Source organism: Desmodus rotundus, chromosome X (genome assembly GCF_022682495.2).
Source record: "Desmodus rotundus isolate HL8 chromosome X, HLdesRot8A.1, whole genome shotgun sequence".
In the NCBI taxonomy this organism is placed as follows: domain Eukaryota; kingdom Metazoa; phylum Chordata; class Mammalia; order Chiroptera; family Phyllostomidae; genus Desmodus; species Desmodus rotundus.
Window position 1 is genome coordinate 66,620,011 of NC_071400.1, and position 27,462 is coordinate 66,647,472.

At 45.1% G+C, this 27,462-nt stretch overlaps 1 protein-coding gene across 1 annotated transcript; it reads right to left on the bottom strand.

Annotated features, from left to right (window-relative positions):
* Positions 1–888: 888 nt before the first annotated feature.
* On the bottom strand, positions 889–27,056 carry WAS (WASP actin nucleation promoting factor). The gene is made up of 13 exons (XM_024580113.3): positions 27,042–27,056; positions 8,302–8,467; positions 7,778–7,918; positions 6,641–6,727; positions 6,440–6,542; positions 6,286–6,327; positions 6,139–6,192; positions 5,093–5,267; positions 4,045–4,087; positions 3,692–3,845; positions 3,074–3,492; positions 2,722–2,836; positions 889–1,183 (listed from the first exon to the last, which is right to left on the bottom strand). Exons 2-13 carry the CDS (start codon positions 8,431–8,433, stop codon positions 1,128–1,130), a joined length of 1,521 nt encoding a protein of 506 aa, XP_024435881.2. The 5' UTR covers positions 8,434–8,467; positions 27,042–27,056; the 3' UTR covers positions 889–1,127.
* Positions 27,057–27,462: the final 406 nt, after the last annotated feature.

The following is a 27,462-nucleotide window of genomic DNA, read 5'->3' on the forward strand; positions in this document are numbered from 1 at the left end:
TGACCCAGTGGGATCCCAGTTGGAAATCTGTTACATATTGTCATTCTCATTGTATAGATAAGGAAACTGAGACTCAGAGGTATGGCATCTTGTCCAGGTTTTAGGGCAGATCTATTTGATTAGTCTTTGCTTCTTCCATTGCCATTGGCCAAGACTTGGTTTACACTGGGAACTGGGCAGAACCCAATTCTAATACTGAGAGGGGATTCTGCCCATTAGGATCCTATGTGAATTGTGTGCATGGAGAGTTGGGAAATCTGACCATCGAGAACTCTCTTGACTAGTATTGTGTCAATTGAACAGGTTTTTTAAAAAAATAAATAAGCGAATGAATAAATAGCTCTCCCACTCATTCACCACACCCAGTCTCATGCCAAGCTTTTCCCCACTTCAGGGCCTTTGCACTAGCTGTTTCCTCTGCCCGGAATGCCCTTCCCCCAAATATTCACCTGGTTGATTCCTCTCTCTTTAGGTTCAGCATAACTGTCACTTCCCCTCCAAGTGGCTTTCCCTGAACACTTTATCTGAATGTCATTTCCCCTTGGCACATAGCACTTATCATGATCTGTAACTATCTTTTGTTTCTATTTGATTCTTTCTTGTCTGTCTCCTCCCTAGAATGTCAGCTCCACTAAGGCAGGAACTTTTGTCCATTTTTTCCACTGCTCTATCCCCAGACTCTAAAGTAGTGCCTGGCAATAAATGTTTGCTAAAGCAAAAAAACGGCAGAAGGAAACGAAGAAATATGGGCTAAATGACTGAGCAAACAAGCGAATACATGAATGTATATGTGTAAAGCTCAATAAATGAAATGAGATAGATGAATAAAAGGGACTTTGGGAGAAAAGGACCCCACATACCCACATTTGAAATATAAATGAACTGAAATTTAAAGGAACAAAAAGACAGTTATTTTATTTTTGTTTTAAAATCCTTGACTGAGAACTGAGAAATTTTGTATAAAAAGCGCCATTGCTAAGGCAACTGGGGGCCAGTCAGAGATAACACCATTGGAGGGGTTGGTGGGGGAGAAATGAGCCTTGGGGGCCTGGAAGCCGAGAGAGGAAGGCAGTGTGAGCAGCAGCTGCCTGTGGATCAGGTGCAGAACAGGTGGGGATGGTGGCAACTTAATCGTCCCATTCATCATCCTCATCGTCATCTCCGGCCTGGTCCTCCCCTTCGTCTGGAGAGGGACAGAAAGAGTGGAACTCAGATGGGCAGGAGGGTTCACAAACCCTGGAGAAGGGGTTTCCTAGGGTCTGAGAAGCTGGGACTCAGTGTCCTGGGGGGCTGAGGTTTTCTACTAGGAAATCAGATCTGGGGCTTATGCATGGGATAAAGATGGGGTCCCCTGAAAGGAGCGAGAAATAGGGTTTCTGTTTGGGACAAGATAGAGATTATAGTTGGCGTCTGGGTTCTAGTTGGAGCTGTAGTTAATATTACTGTCAAGAATGTGTATTATTGTTACACAAAAGATTGACATTAACAGGTTTGTCACTTAACGGGGTGAATTTATTTATTTGTTTGTTTGTTTAAAATTTTATTGATTTACTTTTTAGAGAGAGAGGAAGGGAGGGCGGAAGAGAGAGAGAAACACCAATGTAAGAGAGACATATCAATAAGCTGCCTCTCGCACACCCTGGCCTGCAACCCAGGCATGTGCCCTGACTGGGAATTGAACTGGTGACCCTGTGGTTCACAAGCCAGAGCTCAATCCACTGAGCCACACCAGCCAGGGCCATTTTTTTTTTACTTTTTATTTATTAATTTTAAGAGAGAGAGGAAGACAGAGAGAGAGAGAGAAAAAAAAACATCGATTTGTTGTTCCACTTATTGATGCACTCATTGGTTGATTCTTGTATGTATGCGCCCTGACCAGGGATAGAACCCACAACCTTGGGTGTATAGGGACAACACTCTAACCAACAGAACTACCTGGCCAGGGCTAGGGTGGATTTAAATATTATTACCAATAGTGGAGTAAATTACAATATTATTGTTTCATAGTGGGTTAACGTTAATATTGTTGACACATAATGGTGTTGATGATAATATCATTGTCAAAAGATATGAGGCTCATTACAATGTTGTCATATAACGGATTCATGGTAATCTTGTGAACGCACTCTGGGGTTCATGTTAATAGTATTATCAAAGTTGGAGTTAATTATATTATTGTCACATAACAGGTTGAGGTTCATATTATCCTTATATAATTGTCATGTGATGACAATATTGTTGACACACTAGGGGATTCCTGTTAACATTACTGCAAAAAGATGGAATTAGTTCCAATATTATTATCACATAATGAGTTAGTGTTAATCTGTTGACACATGGAGTTAGGGTTAATATTACTGTCAAAGATGGGATTCTTTTTAATGTTATCATCACACAGTGAGCTAATGTTAACACTACTGAACAAATAGGATTAATGTTAATAGCGTGCACATAGTTTGTCACAAATGTTAATATTATTGTCGAAGATAGCGTTAATTATACTATTGTTACATAATGACAATGTTAACATTGTCAAAAAGGAGACTCATACAAGATTCATGTTGTCACTACCATCAACAGATGGGGCTGATGTTACTACTGATGGAGACTGTTGGGGTTGTTTTTAGGCCAATACTAGCCCTGGGAAATAGGGTCACTGTCCTGGCAGGATGGGCTTCAGAGAGGGCAGCTCTCAGGTGGCAAGGAAGGACAGACTCTCACCTGAGGAATGAATGGCTCTGCTTCTCTTCTGCATTACGTGCATCAAAGCACCCACCAGCCCCTCGGAGCTCTGAGGTGGCGGCTGCAGCGCTGAACTCTCCGAGGCCCCAGGGGTCTGCAGCAAGCAGGGTGCAGCACAGAGGGCTCAGAATCTATGAGAGCACTACACCCCGCCTTTTCCAGTCCCTTTCAAGGCTCTAAGCCCACCTCTCTGCATTAACCTCCCAACCCTATCACTGAACCCCAAAGCCTGGGACCCCCATCAGTCTCAGCCCCAGCACTGTAACATCCTGACTTGCACAGTACACCCCAGAGTCCCAGACCCCCAGTCCTTCATCCTGCTGGTCCTCACCTTGTTCAGCTGAATTCCCTGCCGGATTTGATCCAAAAGGGCCCCCCGACCTCCACCAGGGGCCAGGCCCCCCACAGGCCCCAGAGAAGGAGGGACTGGGGGAGGGACTGGTCCATCCCCAGAGCTGGGTGGTGGTGGTGGTGGCGGCGGCGGTGGTGGTGGTGGTGGTGGCATGGGTGGACCCCCAACTCCAGGGGGCGGAGGGGGTGGTGGCCCAGAACGTCCTGTGGCTGGAGGGGGTGGTGGTGGAGGGCCCCCTCGGCCTGGAAGTGGGGGTCCCCGGGGAGTTGGTGGGGGTGGCGCACCTCCCAAAGGTACAGGGGGCAGTGGACCAGAACGACCCTTGTTACTTCCCACAGAAGGGGGCCGGGGAGGCTGGTTCCCTCCTCGGGATGGTGGTGGTGGCGGTGGAAGTGGCTCTGAGGAGGGGAAATAACACAGCTATTATTATACTTTCCTTCCAAGCCTGTTTCACTCATTGTAGAATAGGTACTCAACTGACCAATTCCCAATTCAAGCAGTAGAGAGGTTTCCATAAGGACTGAGCAACTGGTGTATCTTTTAGAAGTCAGCTACCAGGGTTGGAAAAGAAGGGGGTGTCCAGAAGAAGGCACTCACCCTGGTGCCTCATCTGCTTTCTCACAGCTTCCAGCCCGCCCTGATTCTCAATGAAGTCATAGATAAGTTTGGAGGTCTCAGCATCAGTGAGCTGGGCCTCACTGATTCCCGCCCTAGAAAACAGGCTCCGCAGATCTGGGTCTAGGTTGTTCACCTGCCCAGGAGGAAAAAGTCAGGGGTGGGGTGGGTGAATAGGTGGGGAGGGATGGGGCACGGGTTATCATTGGGTCCACCCCAGAGAGGGATCTGAGAGGGATGTGGGAAGGGTGGGGTCTGGGAGTAGGTCTGATTGCTGGACTATGGAAGGGTAGGTGAAAGCTGAATAGGGTCCAGGGGACTTTGGAGTTACTCACGTCAAATCCGCTCTGGGGGTCCCACCCTACATGGCTGACATGTCTAGGGGAGATGAGGAGACCCCAGTGAAGCCCCACTGCCCTTCCTTCCCTCCCTTCCTAGTAAGCCCTCCTGCCCTTTCCAGTCAAGTGGGACTCTGAAGGGCCAGAATTAATTAAATGAGCCATAAGTAAATGAATGAGTGAATGAGTGAGAGCAGTAGTTATGGAATGAGAAGGGGTCCGTAGTTTGTGGTGCCCATCTGTCCATTTCATCCCTTTTTCCACCGTCTATCTGTCCATTCGTTTGTCCACCTAGCCAATCACATTCACCTGCAGACCACTGATCTGTCATATATTTGTCTCTCCATTTATCTGCCCACACACATCTGTTTACCCATTTGTCCACCAATCTGTCCTCTCACACACTTGTCCACCCATCCATCCATCTACCCATGTGCCCATGTTTCCATCCATCCACTCATTTGTCTCCATCCAACCACATACTTCTGTCCATTTATCCATTGAACTGTTCATTCATCTACATATCTGGCCACCTATCCATCGCCATCCACCTTATCTGTGAACCAATCAGCCTATATATCCACCTGTCCACACGTATTCACTCACCCATCCTTCTATCCACCCACTTCCCATTCACCTATCCATCCATCCATCCAACCACCTATCCATTTATTCTCCAGCCTGCCCATTCATTCATTCATTCATCCATCCATCCATCTATCCATCTACCCACCCATCTATTCATCTGCCAGCCCACCCAGGTCAGAGTGAGACAAGTGAGAGGCCTAGGGTACAACATTTAAGGAGGCACTTACTCTCAGAGTCATGACTTGCACTTGCATGACCATGAAACTGTCTCTGTAAATTTTGCAGCCTTTGTGCTTCACTTGCCTCTCCCCAGTCCTGGCCTTGCACCCACCCACCCATCCACTCATGCCCACCCATCCATCTGCCCATCCTTCCATCTACTTAGCTCTCCCTCTGTCCACCTGTTCATCTGCTTCCCTCCCAGGGATCTGTGGGCCCGCTGGAGAAAGGTTCTCACTTGAATCCACTGGGTGCACCAATATCAGCTTTTCTGATCTTTTTCTTCCCTGAGCGTTTCTTATCAGCTGGGCCAGGCCCAGGTGCTGGGAGCCCACGGTATCGTGAATTTGTGATGTCCGGGTTCTGGATGTCCACTGTTACCAGCCCCAGGGATGGTGGGCCAGCTGCTGGGCCTGTGGGGAAAATAGGGTGACTTAAACCATTGACCCACTTACCTACCAACCAAAGCATAGGGTCAAGAGACTGGAAGACTGCTGGGAAAATCTGTTGGTGTGTTTGATGGTCACGGAGGTAGTAGGTGAGTGATCCAGGGAGGGGCTATAGAGAAGTAGGTGGGTGGTTCCCACAAACCATTCATATATTTCATTCACTAATTCATTTGTTCATTCACTCATGCTTATGACTTAAGTATTGACTCATTTATTCACTGGCTCATTAACTAATTATTTTGTTAAATTATTTGTTCACTTATTCATTCATTCAATCATTGCTTTCTTTGCTGATTGAAATTTTTTTTAAAGATTTTATTTATTAATGTTTAGAGAGTAGGGGAAAGAAGGGAGAAAGAGGGGGAGAGAAACACCGATGTGTGAAAAATTGGTTGCCTCTTGCACACTGCCAACTGGAGACCTGGCCTGAAACCCAGGCATGCACCCTGACCAGGAATCGAACCGGCAACCTTTCAGTCTGAGACCAATGCTCAATCTACTGAGCCACACCAGCCAGGGCAGATTGAAATTTTATATCACTTTTTTCATTTGTTCACTGTTCAGTTCATTGAATCATTCACTCATTCTTTAATTTACTCAGTCATCCCTCTATCCATTCATCCACTGATCCACATACCAACTCGCCTATGCATCTACATATCTATATCTATTTTGATCCTCCCATCAATTCATCTCCTCACTCAACCATCTATCCACCACCATTGCATCCACCCACACATCCACCCATTCATTCATCCACTTATCTCTGTACTCACCAAACTACTCATCCACCCACCCACTCCCTACCCTCCTGTCCAAGGAAGAATGGACTCACCCCCTTGGTCTCCACCTGGGTGCGGGGGCAGGGGTGGGAGCCCTCCTCTTCTCTCTGGGAAAATGGAATGGGTAGAGAGCTCTGACAGTCCTGTCACAGGTTCCTGGGCTAGCCCCTTATTACTCCTACTTACACTAGAGGACTCACCTTCATTGGCTGGTGCTGGTGGTGGGGGTAGATGGCGTCTGTCTGTGGAGAGACAGATAGACTAGGAGCCAGAACCACAAGAGGGGCTTTTACAGCTCCCCACTCTTGCACTCACCTCTGCTTAACCTCCTCTCCTTCCCCAAGGCCTCCTCACCTCCACTTTGCCTCTGATTCCTTTTTTGTATCTTCTCCTGCACCAGGGTATGGAAGGCCTTGGCCTCGCCCTCGTCTGCAAAGTTCAGCCCCACTTGGCAGTCCTGTGCACACCTTGGGGTCAGCAGCCTTCCAAGCCCCCCACACATTTTCCATCCCCCCCACACCCCAACTGAGATCCAGGGGTTGGGTGGTCACTTACGTCTCCAGCAAAGGTATGGAAGAAGGGAGTGGGAGTGGAGTAAACCAGTTGTGAGTACAGCTCCTGTTCCCAGAGCAGCCGGCCTGCCTGGAGAGGTGGGGAGCACACTGGCACTGAGGCATGCCCTGGGTGGCAAGTCTCTGTTATCTGGGTAGGGAGCATGGTGTCCACATTTGGGGCCCCAGGATCTGATTTGGATATTTCCAACTCAGCATCCAAGAGTTGGGTGTCTAGGGGTCAGGTGTAGAGGGATTTGTTACAGTATGGGAGTTGGACACACAGTAATAAATTTGGATTTGGGGTTTGTGGCCATAGATGTGGGATTTGGGGGCTCAAATATGAGGGTTTTGGACTCCAGTCCTGAGAAACTGAGCCCATTCTAGACTCCATCCCACATTCCCCCTTCATTTGGGCAGGCAGGGCTCCAGTATTGGGAGTTGGGGCTGAGATTTGAGGCTCAGATATACAGACTTAGAAGTTTGGGGGGAGGAGGGTTCAGCCAACATATGTGTAATTTGAGGTTTGTGGAATAGAGTTATGGCTTAGGAGTTTGGTTAGTATTTGATGGCTCTAGGATCTTGACGTGGTTATGCTGGTTCATCTTTATGGGTTTAGAAGGGTGAATTTGGGGTATGTGCCTGCGGAGTTCAGGTTGGGGGTTTGTAGAACAGATTTAGGAATTCTGGGATCCATGCTGTGGGGTTAAAAGGGCAAATTTGGAGTTCAAGTCTCAATGGCATATTTAGGTTTGGGGTTTCGGGAACAGATTTATGATTTAGGAGCTAAGTAAACATCTGTAGTGCAGGAGTTTGATGGGGAATTTCTGGGGCCCAAAATGTTGAATTTAGAGTAGATTTGAGTTTCAGGTAAAAGTATAGTTACTCATTTTTTAGTTTGTGGGACACATTACACTTAAGTGGTATCCTAATATGTGGGGGGTGAAGACATTCACATGGAGACTCCAGGGTCAGCCATCGCAGACTTAGAAGGGCAAACCAGAGTTTGATGTCTGTTTGAAGTCTTTGGTTCTGGGACCCAAGGGTTCATTGATCTGTCTGAGGACTCAGGACTAAGGACACAGATCTAGGTTTGCAGGTTGAAAATGGGTTTGCATGTGCCGTGGGGGGCAGGGATCACCTGAGGGCTGTAAAGGCGGATGAAGTAGGACTTCTGGGGGTTATCCTTCACGAAGCACACAGCCCCACAATGCTCCTTGGTCCAGCGCTCGGCTCCAGGGGGCAGCGCCAAGTACAGCTGAACAACTGCAGTGGCCAGTGTCTGGGAGGGGAGAGCAGGGCTCAGTGGAGTCTGGTTGGGGAAACCAGAGGGTCTGGAAGCTAGACTTGGTCCTTCCTTGCCCATGGCTGTGATGACCCCAAAGGAAGAACCACAACCAGGGAGACAGTGAACAGACATGAAGATCTTCCTGGGATTGGTGAATGGGTGTAAGTGGATTCTAGGAGAGGAGATGATGAAGAGGGAAAAGAGGAGAGGAAGAAGGGAAGAAAGAGGAGGAGAGGGAGAATGGGGAAGATGAGGAGAGAGGAAGGGGAGGAAAGGAGGAGAGGGGAAGGATTCAAAAAAAGGAGGAGGAGATAGAGGAGGAGAGGAAAAGGAAGAAAGGGAGAAAGACAGGGAGGGGCAGGAGGTCCCCAGCTCACCCAGCATTTTCTTCCCAGCATGTCGAAGAGTCGCTGGTTCTCCTGGTCCTGGAGGAGGGTGGAGGGTATGTTCTGCTGAACTGCTGGTGCTCCGCGGCCCCCAGGCCTGCCTCCCGCAGGGCCCCCACTCATGGTGCCTCCTGCCCTTGTCCTCTCCAGCTAGTCTCTGGGTGCAGGGTAAGAAGAGGAACTTCCGCAGTGAGCAGGGGAACAGGAAGTGCAAAAAACCACAAGAGAAACAAGTCCTCCAGAGGCCCCTCAGTGGGCCTGGGCTCCTCCTCCCTAGGACAGGCTTGGACCCTCGGCCCTCAGACTGGGACCCTCCTCCATTTGACTGGTTGGACCCATCTTTTGGACCAGTTCATGTACTGCCTTCTTTTTTACTCTCTGGGGCCCATCTCCCTCCGACTGGCTGAGGTCCTGCTCCCTCTGATTGTTTGGCAGCAAGAGCTAGGCCACTACAGCACTTCTGTAGGGCGCTCTGCCATGACTGGGAACAGTCATGGGGCTGAGAGGCCTCCTTCCTCCTCAAAGTATACAGTTAGCCTGGGCCTGAGGTCCACAGCCCGTAGTGCCAAAGGATTACTGTGCTAAAACTTTTCCTTTAAGTACACAGTGAGTGGTGAGTGTCTGGGATCCCACCCTTCTCCCTGAGACCCCCCAAACCTGGCTCACTTCCCCATCCCTTACCCCTGCCTTCCCACAGCTCCCAAATTACTTTCTGCTTATCATCACCTTTTTTTTCAAGAAAGGAATGCCTAAACAACATCTTGTTTCATTTTCATTGCTTTTGAACTTTTGAAGTATGTTATCTTCAGAGACTTGCTTTCTCCCCACTCAACATTTTATTTTTATCTAACATTCATGCAGCACTGAGTATGTGTGCCAGGCACTGTTCTAATCCCTTTGTAAATACTGGCTCACTTAAATCCTCGTAACAGCCTGTGGGACACACAAAATTACCTCGTCTGTTTGACAGAGGGAAATGAAGGAACTGAGGCACGGAGTGGCTGAGTGATCTTCCCGTTAGCTCCCAGATTGCATGCCAGGCTGGCTAGGCCCAGAGCGCACACTTTTCGTCACTATGCTCCACACCTTCTCTTTGCCTGTTACTAAGACTTGTATTTGCCTGTAATGGTAGCTCATTTTTACAGCTATATAGTGTGACTGTGCAACTTGTTTATTCATATTCTCCTGCTAACAGCTGTTTCTGGCTGCTGCTGTTGGGAGCAATCCTGCTGTGTTCACTCTTGTCCACATTAACTGGCCCACACAGGCACGTACACTCTCAGGAGGGGAGTCGGGAAGTTGTAAGGTTTGCATATCTCTAATTCCACCAGATAATGCTGGACTGTGTCCGCAAGTGAATGCTAGCTCAGTCCCCGCTCTTCCCTGAGTCTCAGTCTTCCATTTGGGGACACAAAGCTCTCAGGCACACATAGAGCAGTTTGGGGGAGCTGAGCATGTCTGAAATGTGACTGAGATTTCTGAGTACCTGAAGGGAAATAACACATCTCCAGGTGAGACCCACAGTGCTGCCTGGAAACCTGGTTGGCTCCCCATGCCGGTAGGTTCAAAGATTCTCTCCTAAGCCTGGGCTCAAAGCCCCTTCTGGTGTGGCAATTCCAACCTCCCTCCCACTTCTCCTTCACCCTCACAACTCAGCTCATGGTGACCCCAACTCACCAGACAATTTCCTACCTCCAGGCTTAGGCCTCCTTCCAGCCTGTCCACTGGGGCAAGCCACTGCTTTTCCTTAAAAAAGCCATTGCATTCATTCATTTTAACGCTGCCCATCGGGCTCTCACTATCTACAAAGCACACCTCCAGTATCTGACACAAACTAGACACTCAACAAATGAAGGAATGAATGAGGGGTTAATGTCTAATTGACTTAATGTTTTCTGAGTATTTTCTAAGTGCCTTACTTTATTAATTCATTTCATAGTCACAGATGAGGCCACGAGATAAGCACAACTGTCACCTCCATTTTACTGGTAGGGAAGCTGAGGCCCAGAGCTTAGCTAACTTGCCTGTGATCACAGAGCTTGTGGAGCCGAAACTAATTATGTGAATTCCTAAACTGTTACGTGCCACATGGGGGCTGAGATAAAATTCTGCTCCTTCTCTGCCTCTTTTGTTCTCTACCTTCCCACTCCTTTCTCTGCCTCTACATCTGTCCCCTTTAAGTGTACATCAGGGGGCCTTAAATCTCTGCTACATCTGCTGGTTCTTTTTTACATTAACATCTAAAAGTATATTTCCTGTTCTTACTTCTAAGCAGCAGACAGGTTTAAAACGTATATTTTGTCTAAATAAAAAAAAAAATTGAAAAAACCCACCTAAAGTAGATTTTTGTTATTTGAGTCCCTAATAGAATAAGTTTGTCCATTTTGGAATATAGTGATTTATTAATCATCTTAACATCATTTTTCATATTATTCAGATTATTGAATTACTGTTGACCTACATGAATAATTTGGAGTTTATTTTATTTTTATGTGCCCCGTCCACTCTTGCTTTTCTGCACTGAATGACAGTATTTGGGGAGGTGATGACCTCAAAGGTACTTTGCTCTCCTGGGCCTTCATAATGATTTAAAAAGAACAAAACCTTAATCCAGCCTTTCCAGTTGTCCTCAGCAGGAGTGTGGGTAGAATGCAAGTCAGTCCAACACAGCTGGGAGGAATTCTAACTTAATTCTTAGTAATCCAGTGAATGCCCAGGAACCCCAAGAATTAGGATATGCCCAGTAATTTACACCCACCTCCTATCTCACCACCTCCTCCTGCCAAACTCCCAGGAGTCACCAGATAGAAAGTGACTTTTTGTTTATATCTTGTGCTTATTTTGCTTTATTTTTAAAAGATTTTATTTATTTTTAGAGAGAGGGAAAGGGAGAGAAATGTTAATGTGTGGTTGCCTCTCCCAGGCCCCATACTACAGACCTGGTCCGCAACCCAGGTATGTACCCTGACTGGGAATCGAACTGGTGACCCTTTGGTTTGCAAGCCTGTGCTCAATCCACTGAGCTGCACCAGCCAAGGCTTATTTTCCTTTATTTTGAAAGGATATTGCCTATAAGATCGACTGCCACACCTGAAGCCATGAGTAGGTAAGAAGACACAGTTCGAGAGAAAAGCATAGCGGTGTCTTCCATATTGTGGTCATCACCACGTGATTGACTCCATGAAGGAGACGTGGGCACATGTGGGGTTCTACTGCTGTCTGCTAAGACCAAACTGAGGTCAAGATAACAGAATTTCCATTGCCATGCCATCCTTCTCCTCGCCTTACCTTCCTGTCCCTCATGGTCCTCTGTACCCTGACTGAGGGGTGCTTCCTGGGAACAGGTCCACCAAATGAAACAGCAGTTCTCGACCTTCCAAGGCAATGCTCCATTTTAGTAAGAAACATGTTCAGAGGCCTCCTTTTATTGTACCATCCTAGAATGACATTCATGTACCTTACAAGTCTTGGTGGTGTGCAGCTGTCCCCCAGCATCTCAGGTTCCTGCCCATTCAATGCCAAGGCACCCCCATCACTCTGAAAACCAAAGTCTGCCTACTAGGCATTCCCAAAACATACCCCCAGGGTAGGAAAGTACAGGACTCTTGTCTGTCTTGTTCACTGCTGTATCCTCAACATCCTAGCACAGCACCCTGCATGCAGAAGCCCAACCAGTATTTGTTAAATAATCATTGTACACTCTAGATTTCTCTGCTGTGATTTACTGTCCTCTTCTCACAGGGCTTCCCCTGTCATCTCTTCACCCCCATGCCTGGGGAAAGGGGAAAGAAAAACTCAGAGTGTGTAGAGGCCATCTCCTCCCACAGAGATGTTTACACTACTCACTGATGCTAGAGCAAATGGGTCCTTCAGGGGCCCTCAGGGGAGGTGCTGATTTCTAGTCCTGGTGGGATGGAGTGAGGACAGGGTATGCACAGAAAAGCAGAGACACCTGTAGAAATAACAATGGCTCAAATGTTAGAATCATAGATTCTGGAGCCCTAGAGCCTGGATCTGGCACTTACCAGCTGCTTAAAGTCTGATGACCTCTCAGTGCGTCAGTTCTCTCATCTCTAAAGTGAAGGTAGTAATATCCCTGGCTGGCGTGGCTCGGGTTGAGTGCCAGCCTGAGAACCAAAGGGTTGCTGGTTTGATTCCCAATCAGGGCACATGCCTGGGTTGCCTGCCAAGTTCCCAGTTGGGGGCAATTGATGTATCTCCCACACATCAATGTTTCCCTTTCTCCCTCCCTTCCCCTCTCTCTAAAAAATAAATAAATAAATACATAAAATCTTAAAGTGAAGGTAGTAATAGCAGTTAAGGTTGTTGAGAATAAATTAGATAGTTCATGTATAGTGATCAGTACAGAGCTTAATATGTTATGTATTATTGTTGTTTTTTATGAAATACTACATTGGATAAATGAACTACCATCCCTTCAGCCTAGCATTTTCCGTGTTCCCCTATCCTTTTCTCATTCTCCTCCATCAGACTTTCAGGTTCCCACCACCATTGGCAGATGGTCAGTGATGAGAACACATGACCACCACTGCCCTTTCTCTACTCCCCCCTGATGCAAAGCGCATCTCAGAGACCTATTCCATGGGCCGGGCCATCCAGACTCTTCCAGGGCCCTGACATTGTCCTGGAGCCCTCCCTGCCAACCTCACGGGTCCTACCCATCGAGATTCCTGTTCTTTCTCCCCCAACCTGCACAGGAAATCACTGTGCCAGCCAGCCCTCTCCTTCCCTTCTAGGTTAGTGGCTGTTAGCCATGGAGCCAGAAGTCCCGCCCTACTCACTACACTGTCCACATCCTCTAGGTTACAACCAGCTCTCCCTACATGGGTGTTCTCTACACCCCAATCTATGTGCCCCCAAATTGTCCATTCCCCAGCCTGTGACACCAGGTGTCCACACCCAAGCATGTGACCCCTAGGGGTATCTACTCCCCAGTGTGTACGACCCCATGAGTGTCCAAGATCCCTGTGTGTATGAGTCCACTTCCCAGTCTGTAGGTCCCACGGGCAGCCCACAGCCTCAACTAGGTGATCCAAGAAGCGTGTTAATGCTGCAGCCTAGAATGGACTACAGAGGGTGTGGGGAGGGACGCAAAATGGAACAGTCTGACTAGGGTTGCACCACTGGAGAGGGGGCGCCCATATGGCAAGACCATTTTGTTTTGGGACAAGGAATACAACGGCTGCCTCATCCCCTTAACGGAGAGAGGAATGTTGCAATCCCTATTGTCCTACGACCACTATCCCAACCTCCCCACACCCAGCTGCCTCAGCGAGCCTCAATCTCTGGTCGTGCCCTGGGGCCTCTCTCACACCCACCACCTTAACCACTCACCACCACAGCCCCCCGCAATTGCTGTCAAGCACCAAAGCTGGCAATTGGCTCAAGGTTGGAGAAAGCAGGACCGGGGCCGTCCTGGGCTCTGATTGGTCAATGGCCAGATTCTCCTCTTTGCCATTCTTTGAAGCTACCTGGCTTCTGAGATGAACATATCCCCGCTCCTGCTTCCATGCGCTGCGCTCCCATTGGTCACGGGTTTTAGGCATGTGCATTGAATGCCAGACCTGTGTGATGGGCGATTGAAGCGGGGACTTTAGGGGTGTGGGGTGATGCGTTCAAATATCGCGTGTAGCTCTGGCTGGTGTGGCTCAGTGGATTGAGCGCCGGGCCTGCAGACTAAAAGGTTGCGGATTTGATTCCCGGTCAGGCCACGTACCTGAGTTGCAGGCCAGGTCCCCAGTTGGGGGCCTGGGAGAGGCAACCAATAGCAACCATTGTTTCTCTCACACATGGATGTTTCTCTCCCTCTTTCTCCCTTCTTTCCCATCTCCCTATAAATAAATAAATAAATAAATATCGCCTGTAGAAGGGTGTTTACTGCTACTGGGAGATAGATCACACACAAGGGTGTGGGGCATGACCCAATAATAAATTCTGTAACAAACCCTGTTGGGTTTTCGTGCCTGCACTGGGTGGTTCCTGTGTTCGTTTACTCTCTAGTTTACTTTGCGTTTGGGTTTTAGGAAACTCTCATAAACTATAATAATAAAATTAAGTCCTGCCTCAATGGGTTGTCTGGCTTTCCTAATACCATAAATCTCAAAGTGGGCATCTTGTGGTCTTTGGATTCAATGAACTAAAATTATTGATTTTACTCCTGATTACAAAGTTCACAGCAGTTAAAAGCCCTAATGGTGAGGCCTCTGACAAAGTGTGTTTAAGAGAGCAAACACTTTCCCCAGTTTTCAGTGCACAAAGTGATGATTAATGAGCATTAGGCCTGGTCAGATGGGTTCAGGGTACCTGCGTGTGTTTACTTTACTTCAAAGGTGATGTGTCCAGGTACCTGTTTTAAAGTTTGCGATTTTTACATTATATATAAAGTAGTTTTAAATATGTTATTTAGCCTGCCTGGTGTGGCTCAGTGGATTGAGTGCTCGCCTGCAGAACCAAAGGGTCGCCACTTGGATTCCCAGTTGGGATACATGCCTGGGTTGCAGGCCAGGTCCCCAGTAGGGGGGCGCATGAGAAGCAACCATACATTGATGTTTTTCTCCCTCTCTTCCTCCGTTCCCCTCTCTCTAAATATAAATAAATAAAATCTTTTTTAAAATAAATAAATATGTTATTTATAAGGATATAAATATAGATGATATAAATAGAGCAGTGGGACCCCATTTAACTGCCTTGAGTCAGTCACATGCTGAAAGGGAGGGGACTGTTGATAATTCAACAAGGTGCCTCCAATTTTAGGAAAGCCTGAGTCCTGAGCCCCCTGCCTTCAGCAGGCAGGGCAAATTTCCCATAATTCGCTTGAAAACTTGAAGTTTATGCCCAGGCTGGTTCCACTGCTAAAAATGCAAAGCCAAGCTTTGTATCAGCTCTAATCCTGAGAAAGAGTCTTACTTTAAGTGTGTGTATGAGCACTTAGGGTGCTGGGTAAAACAAATCAAATGTTCCCTTATGTCATCACTGAATATTTCTGAGAGTGGCTGGGTTTGTAACATAGTACACACTTCAGTGTGGTGTCTCCACTCAGGGGCCATAATTGGTGAGGGGTGCATTGTTTTGTTTGGGATCTTGGCCTAATGGTTAGAATATGGTATAACCCAACATGCAATAAGCTATAGAAATCCACCCAAAAGTGATACAAATAAAGAAGACAGAGGGGAACAAAAGAAAATCTTACCTTATGAATAAAAAGGATGAGCCTATTTGAAAAAAAAAAATACTTAAAAAAAAGAACCTTCCAATATGCCCTAGTTGGTAGCTCAGTTGGTTAGAGTGTCATCCAATACTCCAAGGTTGTGGGTTCAATCCCCAGTCAGGGCACATACAAGAAGCAACTGATGAATGCATAAATAAGTGGAACAACAGATCAATGTCTCTCTCTGTCTTTGCCCTTCCTCTCTCCCTCTCTCTACAGCCTGCACCTGAAAAATCAATAAACAAATTTTCCAATAAATATGGCCTGCATTGTATGTCTAGACCTTTAAATTATATAGATTTCAATACCATAAACCCCAGTTTAGACCTTGATTACAGACAACTTGAAGAGAAAAAGCAGGGTGGGAGGGGGCTTGGCTAAGTTTGGCAACTATGGGAAAACATAATGTATGTGTTTACAGTTTTATGAACAATGGAGCTTTCAGAAAACTGGGTGATACCCCTGGCTGGTGTGGCTCACTGGATTGAGCACTGGCCTGAGAACCAAAGGGTTGCTGGTGCGATTCCCAGTCAGGGCACATGCCTGGGTTGTGGGCCAGGTACCTGGTGGGGAGCATGTGAGAGGCAACTGATTGATGTATCTCTCACACATTGTTTCTGTGCTTCTTTCTCCCTCCCTTCCCCTCTCTCTAGAAGTAAGAAAATAAAAATGTGTAAAAGATTTTTTTACTTATTAACTTTTAACTATGACTGAAAGATATTTTGTCAATATTTAAAAATATTTGGATGCCAGGCATGGCAGCTACGCGATGGGGGGTGAGTGGGAGAAGGACTTGGCTACACAGCCCTGGAGCATTCCTAAAGGCAGGGATTTTATTTATTTTTATTTTTATTAAAGATTTATTTTATTTTGAGAGAGAGGGGAAAGGAAGGAGAAAGAGAGGGAGAGAAACATCGATGTGCAGTTACCTCTTGTGCGCCCCACACTAGGGACCTGGCCCACAAGCCAGGCATGTGCCCTGACTGGGAATCGAACCAGCAACCCTTTGGTTCGCAGGCCCGCGCTCAATCCACTGAGCCACACCAGCCGGGGCAAAGGCAGGGATTTTTTAAAAAGAAAATATTCACCCTTTCAGAGCTTTTTTTCTGATTAATTAGTAATAGTCTTAGAAAAGATAGATGAACTCCTCATGTAAAATTTGAATTAAAAAGAATTATAGCTCTGCCAGGTATTTGGCAATGAATGAGGTCAAGTACCAAACAGAATCTCTGCTCCTACCACAAAACTCTGAATAAGCTGCTTGTGATATCCATGAACACCCTAGTGTTTTGGATTTTACAACCAGTAAAAATAGATACCAGGCTAACATGTAGTTAATGGCCAGTTAGCTTCTGAACCTCATCCCAAAGATTTATTTTCCCAGAAGAAATAAACCATGTACCTGAAATCAAAACAAGTAAATGGAGTAAAACATCTTCTAATTGGTTTATAACTAAATGCATTTGGGTAGGTTGTTTGCAAAGATGATGTTATGGACTGAATTGTGTCCCTCCAAAAATCATGTGTTGGTTCCCTAACCCCCAATGTGACTGTATTTAGGGATGAGGCCTTTAAGGAGGTAGTTAAAGTTAAATGAGGTCATTAGGGTGGGGTCCTAACCAGATAGGACTAAAGTCCTTATAAGAAGAGGAAGAGACATCAGAGATGCTGTGCAGTTCCCCTATCCAGTGGGGGAGTCTATTTCCTCACTCCTTGAACCTGAGGCGGCCTTGTGACTTGCTTTGACCAATAGAATGCAAAGGAAGTGCTGTTACATGAGATTCAGATCCTTCTTCTATGGCCCTAGTGGAGCACTGACCTGAGCTCTCCACGTGAGAAGTTGGTCTGGCCTACTGCAAGATGATAGGGAATGTGCCAGAGAACCAGAACATCCCTGCTGACAAACAGCACCAATTGCCAGACGTGTGAGCCAGGCCACTGGACCTTCCAGCCCAGCTGACCCTCCAACTGGGTCAGCCACACCAGTGAGCAGAGGGAAATCTAAGAGAGGAAGCACCAGCTGCTCCCAGCTCAAATTGCTTACCTATAGGATTGTAAGCAAATAGAGTAAGTCCTCACTTAACATCCTCAATAGGTGCTTGGAAACTGTGATTTCAAGAAAAACAACCTATAGCACTGGCCAGATGGTTCAGTTGTTTGGACTGTGTCCCCTACACCAGAGGTCTGGGGTAGGGAGGGGTGGTGGACCTCAGGTGAGCTTTGCTTCCTCGATTGCTCTGGAGGAGAGGAGGAGGGGGAGAAGTCAGAAGGCAGAGCTCAGGCGAGCTTACCCTGCTCCCCTGCCCTACAGCAAAATGTATGTTCCATCCCCCTGCCCTCATCCCTCTCGCCCCCCACCCTGTCAAGGCACATACCTAGGCCGCGGACTCTATCCCCCATGGAGGCATGTAGCAGAGGCGGCCAATTGATGTCTCTCACACATCAATGTTTCTCTTTTTTTCTCTCTCGCCCTTCCTCTCTCCTCCAGTAAGGTTTAAAAAAGAAAAACAACCTATAACGAAATCAATTTTACCATAGGCTAATTGATACAAATAAGTGTAAAGTTCCTGCAGCACATTTCTGGTCACAAAAAAATAAATAAATAAATAAATAATAAAAAATCACCAAACCTCTAAATAAAGACCCAAAACACTTCTAGTATTAAACATTGACATAAATGTGAGCTATATATACATTTAAGGAAAAAAATAATAAAAACAAGGCCCCGGCCTGGTGGCTCATTTGGTTGGAGTATTGTCCCATACACCAGAAGGTTGTGGGTTCAATCCCTGGTTGGGGCACGTACTGGAGGTGACCGATCGATGTTTTTCTCTCACATCAATATTTCTGTCCCTTCTCCTCTCTGTAAAATCTATAAACGCAACCTCAGGTGAGCATTTAACAAAAAAGAGAATCATAGAAACAAGGAATATCATTCTTTTCCAACCTGCTTACTTCAGTTCAGGGTCTCAGGTAGCAGGACTCTATACTTACAACTCAGGATGCCTCACGGAGGGACCCAATCCTCTACAGGACATCTTCCCCTCGCAGCACACACTCACGCACACGCCCACACTCACATTCACTCAGACTGAGACAATGTAGACATACCAGCTCACCTCAGGAATACATATCTTTGGGATGTGGAAGTACACCAGAGTCCCAGGAGGAAACCCACCCAGGCCTGGGGAGAACATGAGAACTCCAAGAAATCAATTTTTTTCTCATTGAGGATTATAAGGAAACAACACTGAACGAAACAACATTATTCAAGGGCCCGCTGTATATCATCGCAGTTAAACGTCACTAAGTTTTGCAGTCATTTGCTTTGCAACAGAAACTAAGCTGACAACATTCTCTCCCTGGCCAGGGCTGAGTGAACCTGACAATATTCCTACAGGGCAAACTTTATTTTGGCAGATAAAGGACCAGTCTTTGTTGCTAAGCCAGGGAACTCCCACAAGTAGAGAGAGAAGACACTCCAGGCTAGGAGCCCCACTGTGACACTGGACACTTGTCCACTTTAATTCTCTTCCCCAGATTAATAGCCTTTGCTGTCTTTAAAATTGTGGTAATAACTACTGGAAATTTTTGAAAAACAAGATTCCTTTTTGAGAGAGAGGGAGAGACATTGATTTGTTGTTCCACTTATTTATGCGTTCACTGGTTGCTTCTTGTATGTGCCCTGACCAAAGATCGAACTCCCAACCTTGGCGTATCTGGATGACACTCTAACCAAGTGAGCACCCAACCAGGGCTTAAAAAATTTTTTTTTATGCAGTTATGAGCCTTCACCAAAGAAGCATCACTGCAAGTTGTACTATGGGCAAGTGATGGTATATAATTTTTTCTCGATTTTATTTATTTATTGTTAGAGGGAAAGGGAAGGAAAAAGAGAAGGAGATAAATATCAATGTGGGGTTGCCTCTCACGCGCCCCCTACTGGGGACCTGGCCCACAACCATGGCATGTGCCCTGATTGGGAATTGAACCCACGACCCTTTGGTTTGCAGGCCAGCACTCAGCTGGGGCTAATTCACATGCCTAATTATTAGTATGAATAACCAAGTTGAAGGAGCTCTATAATTTCAAATGTAGAAACAGTTTCCTTCAAGATCTAGAAAGAAATACCATTAAAACTGCCTATTTTAATATATTTGGGACTATTGTAATATATTTAGGATCCTAAACACTAAATCTGTCCTCTTATTAGAATGGCAACTACTGGTGGTGACAGCAGGTGATAACTAAACTGACCAGAGCACCATCACCTACCCCTTCCCCAGCCTTTAGAGGTTTTGTTAGTGCATTAGTGCATCCCAGCATCCACGAATCGGAACTTTCAGGGTCAATTCCCCTTTTGTTCCCTTCTAATGGCCTGCATCTGTAGTAACCACCTACTGATTTGGTCAGCTGATAGCTGCACTCTTTTTTTTAAAGATTTTATTTATTTATTTTTAGAGAGTGGGAAGGGAGAGAGAAAGAGAGAAATATCAGTGTGTGGTTGCATCTCTTGTGCCCCCTACTAGGGACCTGGCTGGAAACCCAGGCATGTGCCCTGACCAGGAATCGAACCACTGACCCCCCACCCCAGTTTCACAGGCCAGCACTTGGTCCACTGAGCCACACCAGCCAGGGCTAATAGCTGCACTCTTGATACCTTCCTAGTCCACTCTTAGTCTAATTCACTCAGTTTGCAAAGCCAAAGTGATTGGGTCTAAAACTGGACATTTGCCTCCGAACAAGAGCACTATCCCTGCTTTAGCGCAGGGAGATTGATCCAACGAATGATTGAGGTATCTCTACTCCATCAGATGTCTATTTAATATCTACCACATGCCAGCATTCTGCCAGGTGCTCTATATACATTCTCTCCTTTAACCCTCAGAACGAATACACGAGGTAGCTACTTTTGTCCCCATTTTACTACTGAGGAAACTGAAATTCAAATAATTTAGGTGACTTGTTTGATCAAGGCCACACAGCCAGCGCAAATAAAGCTGAGAATGAACTGTGTCCTCTAACATCTGGCCCCGCCCTGGCCAATGTGGCTCAGTTGGTTGGAGTGTCTTCCCCAAAGATCTTGGGTTCGATTCCAGGTCAGGGCACATGCCTAGCTTTCCGGCTTGGTCCATGATCTGGGTGACTATGGGAGGCAAGCAATTGATACTTCTCTCTCGCATCAATGTTTCTCTCTCTCCCTTCCTGTCTCTGTAAAAGCAAGGAAAAAATGTCCTCGAGTGAGGATACAAAAAATATAAAACTGTGGTCCCCAGCTCCCCCATCCCCTCATCTCACTCATCTATCAAACTCCTATTCATGCTTTGGATCTTAGCTGAGACCTCACTTTCCCTAGGATATATACTCTGACCCCTGAGTTCAGGTTCTTTGCCTCTCGTGTATGCTCCCCATGGCCCCTAGAACGTGCTGCATCACATTCACTACACTCGCGTATCCCTCCTCTGTAATTGCTAAATCGCTGGCCTTATTTCCCAATTTCAGATGTATAGCAACCAGTCCAGAAATAGCTATTGGGACACATGAAAAGATGTTTGGCATCGCTAATCATCAATGAAATGCAAATCAAACCATAATGAGATATGACTTCATACCTGTCAGAATGGCTATTATCAAAAAGACAAAAAATAAGTTTCGGACAGATGTGGAGAAAAAAAGGAACACATACACTCTTGGTAGGAATGTAAATTGGTGCAACCACTACGGAAAACAGTATGGAGATTCCTCAGAAAATTAAAAGTTGAACAACCATATGATCCAGCAATTGACTTCTGGGTATTTATCCAAAGAATACGAAAACACTAATTTGAAAAGATACATGCACTCCTATGTTCTTTGCAGCATTATTTACAATAGCCACGATATAGAAGCAACCATCCACAGATGAATGGATAAAGAAGATGTGGTGCATATGTACAGTGGAATACTGTTTGGCCTTTAAAAAGGATGAAATACTGCCATTTGCAACAACATGGATGGACCTTGAGGGTATTATGTTCAGTGAAATAAGTCTAATGAAAAAGGACAAAAGCTTATGATTTCACTCATATGTGGGATATGAAACAAATGAACAACAAAAACGAACTAGTAGATTAAAAAAACCCAGATTGATGGTTACCAGAGGAGAAGAGAGATGGGGAGGGGGGCAAAATGGGTAGAGGGAGTCAAATGTATGGTAGAGAATGGAAACTAGACTTCTGTTGGTGAGCACGCTACATTGTATACAGATATAGAATTACAATGTTGTACACCTAATACTTACATGATGTTATTAACCAATGGTACCTCAATAATAAAAAAGATGTCAAACAAAGAAAAAATAGCGGTTGAAAGACTGAATAAATGAATGCGTGACTGATGCACTCCAAAGGTTTCCACAACCCCCCATAGTTTCCCATCAGACACAGAGTGCCTCCTTACTTGGGGCTGACCCAGGGCTGAGCCCCCCTGGTGTGAGCTACAGAGACAGAAATGAATGAGTCCCACCTGGTGGGTTCACCGCTAATTAGGGGGACAATCCAGAAAACAATTGAGGGTAATGCTGTGTGCCCTGGGCTGGAGAAAACAGTGGGGTAAAGGGAGGGCTCCTGAGGAAGGGAAAATAAACCGATGTCATGGGAGATGAAGCAAATAACATTTGGTTTGTCCAAATTAGTTCCCCAATTCAAATACATTGGAGAAAAATAACAGGAATAGACATTACGAACTGGAGAATCGAACCTGATACCTTTAGAATCAGATGCTGATGAATAGGATAAACACATTACACCTGTGAATGAGATCATACAAGTGGATATTATTACCAGTAGCTTATTATTTGCCAGTGCATTCCAGTGCATTTTGCTCTACTTTTGTCCCCTTCTCACTGCTTTCATCTTCTCAAGCCCGGGTCCTGCACGGAAGCTGCCCTGCTCAGTCACACATTCCCTCTCCTCCAGACTCCCAGCTCCCATCCTCGCTTGGCCAGCTCTCTGGATAGTACAGGGCTGAGCTCCCAAGAAGGCTGGAAGCAGTTTAAGGATAAGAATAGTGAGTGACTCATAGTTCTGTGCTCCCTCCACAGTGCTCAGTTCAGATCAGACCAAAGATGGGGAAGGGTATATATGTGTATGATAGATAATACACTGCTTCCATATAAATGCATACAGCAATGTGTCCTCAGACCCTAATTCTAAATTTCCTGGTCTTAATGATTTCAGATATCACTACTGCAGTCATCGGCAGTGTGCCCGCATGTGGGCAGGTGGGTGAACCACAGGAACGTTTAGAGGGAGTAGACTTAGATGAGAGGTTTCTGTGTCTCAGGATCTGGGAAATGTATGGAGCTTAATTCTTTAAGTTCTTTTTGTGATCCTGAAAGGAAATGTACTACTCTATTTTTATTTTACCTCTCCTTCTCCAATGTATCTTTTTTTCCTTTGCTAGTAGGAATAGACAGTATCATGCTTTTAATTAGGGAAAATAAAAGCAATTTTGGCACATTGCTTCAACATTGCAACTCAAAACCCAAAATATAAAGGAAAAGGAGAAAATTGCCTTTGAATCAGTTGCAAAATTCTTAGGACTTATAGATACAGGTAGGGATTGATACATACTGTCTGTAGTTGTTCTAAAATGCATGAAAGTCAGATAAAGTAGGGGTTGAAGGTCTGGATTTGGGATTGGTTGGTCTGCATATCGAAGTTAGTGCTCAAGGTCAAGTTGTTTGCTGTCTCTAGGAATTAGCCTTGGGAGGGGAAGTCTGTCCAGGATTAGCAAGACCCCAAAATGTCAAACTATAAAGTACGGACACCACAAAATACAGAAAATTTTAAAAGGTGATTAATACATAACTTCATCATAGAAGAGTAAAGTGATTTGTGCAGAGACCTCTAGATGTCTCAGCTTAGTTTACTTCATTGTCACTTTTCCAACAGCAAGTTAGCATTCTGTGCAAAGTGGATGGAAATTGCTTTGCAAAAACCAAAGTAGCTTTGATTCAGCATCCAAAACTGAAGTGGTGCTGCTCAGTGAAGAATGATCTCAGCTGGCATGCCCTTCAACTAAGAGATTTCCACCCACCATTGCTTTTCATTCATGTCTCTGAAACTCTACAAACTATAGCTTTTGTTCTAAGCAGGTAATTTAAATATTGAAATTATTATTAAATGATTTTATAGTAAATGTTTCAAGACCTGCTTTAAATCTCTTATATTTCTTATGTTAATTGATTTAATCTTCCCAGCAATCCTGTGAGGTATGCACTATTATAATCCCCATTTTAAAGATGATAAAAATGTAGTACTAAGACTTTAAATTGTATAGCTAATAAGTATTGAAGCCCAAGCTGACTGATTCTGCCCACCCCTCCCCTTTAGCACCACACACTAGCTCTGCAGGACTTTGTTCTGCTTGCAAAGAAAGGTTTAGAAGTGGCTAATTTCCTTCTTTTAAAAAACAGATGATTACAAAATGGGAAGACAAACCACAGACTGGGAGAAAATATTTGCAAAGACATTTGATAAAGGGCTGTTATCCCAAATTGCAAAGAATTCTTTAAAACTCAACAATAAGAAAACAAGTTAAATAAACTATGGTGGTGATCATTCCGCAGTGCGAACATATATCAAATTATTATGTTGTGCACCGAAAACTGATAGGTATGTGTCAATTACATCTCAGCTTCAATATAATAGACTTTTAACAACCTGATTTAAAAATGGACCAAACACCTGAAAAGACATTTCACCAAAGAAGATACACAGGTAGCAACTTAGGCATATGAAAAGATGCTCCACAGCATATGTCATTGTGGAAATGCAAATTAAAGTGACAATGAGATGCCACTACACACCTATTGGAATGGACAAAATCCAGAACACTGGCAGCAACAAATGCTGGCAAGGATGTGGAGCAGCAGAACACTCACTTATTGTGGGTGGGAATAGAATATGGTCCAGCCACTCTGGAAGGCAGTTTGGCTGTTTCTTAGAAAACTAAACATACTCTTACCATATGATCCAGTAATCACCCTACTTGGTATTTACTCAAAGGAGCTGAACACTTTTGTCTTCATGCAAATGGATGTTTACAGCAGCTTTGTTCATAATCGCCAAAACTTGGAAGCAACCAAGATGTCCTTCAGTAAGTGAATGGGTAAACTGTGATACATCGAGTCAACGGAACATTGTTCAGCGCTAAAAGGAAATGGCCATGAAGCTATGAAAAGATGAGGAAACTTAAATGTATATTCCTAAGTGAAAGCAGCCTATCTGAAAAAGGCTACCTACTGGATGATTCCCACAATGTGACATTATGCAAAAAGCAAAACTATGCAGACAGTAAAAACATCAGTGGTTGCCAGTGGTTCGAGAGGAGAGAGGGGTGAATAGGCAGAACACAGGGGATTTTTAGGGCAGTGAAGATACTCTGTATGATACTGTGATGAATATAAATCATATATACATGCCATGATGTATATACCCCAATCCATAGAGTGTACACCCAGAGTGACCCTCAATGTAAACAATGGGCTTCGGATGATAATGTTCTGACAATGTAGATAACAAATACACCACTCTGGTGCAGGTGTTGATAGTGGGTGAGGCTGCACGCGTGTGGGTAGAGAGTATGTGGGAACGTTCTACAATTTCTGATCAATTTTGCTGTGTACCTAAAACTGCTCTAAAAAAGCCGATTTTAAAAAAGATTCAAAACAACAATTCTATATTCATTTTAGGCATAATGGCATTGAGATTACAAACAAGCTTATGATTATAAATAAGGTTATGGTTATGATCAATCAAAACTATATGATTTGTAGCAAACTGTTGCCTCAAAAAAATCTCTGAACTGTAAATTTGTGAGCATTAATCAAGCTGAATGACAATGCAGTAAAAAAAACACTGTTCATCTGTTCTTTCCAAATACAGAGTAGTTAATGGTAAAAAGGAAGCCACCGCTCTTCTGTTTTCTTCATTCATTTCGGACAGAGAAGAACAATTCTTAAATTGTCTTTGATGGTATTTGTGTGACACCATTAATTCTTGTCATTCAGCATTTTTTCTCTTTCAATTCTCTGCATGGGAAAAGAGGTGGAACAAAGAGAACCCCAGGCCTGGCCCTGTGAGTCTTCTTGGCCTTCTGTTACATCCCTGGCTTCCTAATTGGGCCACAGGTGGGGAGGAGCCCCCCTGCTTCCCCTGCCTCCCTGCCCCCCGCTGCTCCCCCTGCCCCCCTTCCTGCGGCTTTACCTGCCCCCCCTGCTCCCTGCTGCTCCTTCTGCCCCCTTTCCTGCTAATTCACCTGCCCCCCCTGCTCCCTGCTGCTTCACCTGCCTCCCCTTGCCCCCTTGTTTCCCTGCTCCTCCTGCCCCCCACTGTTCCCCTTGTTTTCTGCTGCTCCCTGTTGCTCCACCTGCCACCCCTTCCCCCCTGCTCCCCGCTGTTCCTTTTCTCCCCTCTTGGAGACTCTGGGCTAAGAAGAGATTCTTGCTGCCACCTTGTGGGAAAGTGAATAACCAAACTCAATGTTTGATTAGTCAAAGGGGAAAACGTTGGGTCTTGCTGAAGATTCATCCTTTTAATTAATTCCTTTACTAAGCAGTTGACATGTGTTTGAAATCTTCACAGGAGAAATACCATACCTTCTTTTAGGCTTTAATCAGCCACTGAAGTCTACGGCTTTTGCTTGGCTGCAGTTCTCCAACGATTCCAAAAGGATTCAAAATTATTTTTTATGTATTAACTTATTAACTACCTTGTTGCAAGAGACATTTTGCCAGGCAATGTGTAAGGGTGATGAAATAGGCCTGGCTTCTCCTCTCCAGAAATTTATCACTAAAGAAGGGTTCAGGGGTGCAAGAGGAGGAGCTGATCAGGATGAGCCAATAGAAGCCTGGAAAACTATTTCCCTGAACATACTCCAACCAGAGACACATACATTTTGGAAACAGAGTTAAGAAAGGGTAGAATGCGTTTATATAATTTATGAAGTGATTCCCCCAATAAGTCTAGTACCCACCTGGCACCACACATAGATATTACAACATTACTAACTATATCCCTATGCTGTACTTTACATCCCCGTGACTGTTTTGTAACTACCAATTTGTACTTCTTAATCCCTTCACCTTTTTCACTCAGTCCCCCAACCACCCCCCTCCCCCCGGCAACCAGCAGTCTGCTCTCTGTATTTATGAATCTGTTGCTGTTTGTTCATTTATTTTGCTCTTTAGATTCCACATATAAGTGAACTTATATGGCCAACGATAATTGAAAAAATAAAAGAACAAGAACAAGAAACCAAAAGACAAGGTAGAGTGCAAAGAACAGGGAATGCTGGAAAACAGAATTTTGACAGAGGCACTTACCATTAAATTCCATGTAGTTAATTAAACAAAGCCCCTTAGCCAAGAATCTAAATTTTGCTACATTGTATCTTTCTGTCTTCATCATCATCATCATCAATTTTTTTTTTACTATTACATTACATATTATTTACTTACTGGCAGCTCATATCACTGACTCCAAAATTCTTGCGTTTTTCTGTTTCCGTTTGTTTGCGGGGCCACAGGAGAAGGATGGTAATCTTGGGCCATACAGCAGAAAATGTAACATTAAATACAGGACTTTCACTTTCTTAGAAGTTCTCTCAGTTCCTGCTGCCCCGAGGACACCCCGTTGTGCCGGGTACCAGGCTCCACATTTCTTCTCTTCATTCCTCTAAGATTGTCTCTGGCCATTTCCTTCATCCAGTACTTGTCCCTGGACCTGATTTGTAGCTAATATTATGTTTTTCTTATTATTATATGATGTTTCTTTAGAAGATCTGCCCTTCTGTAAAGGTTGCCATTTTTTAGAGACAATATGGAGAATATTGTTGACTTTATTATAAATCATTAATTTATGATAAATATTGCACACATT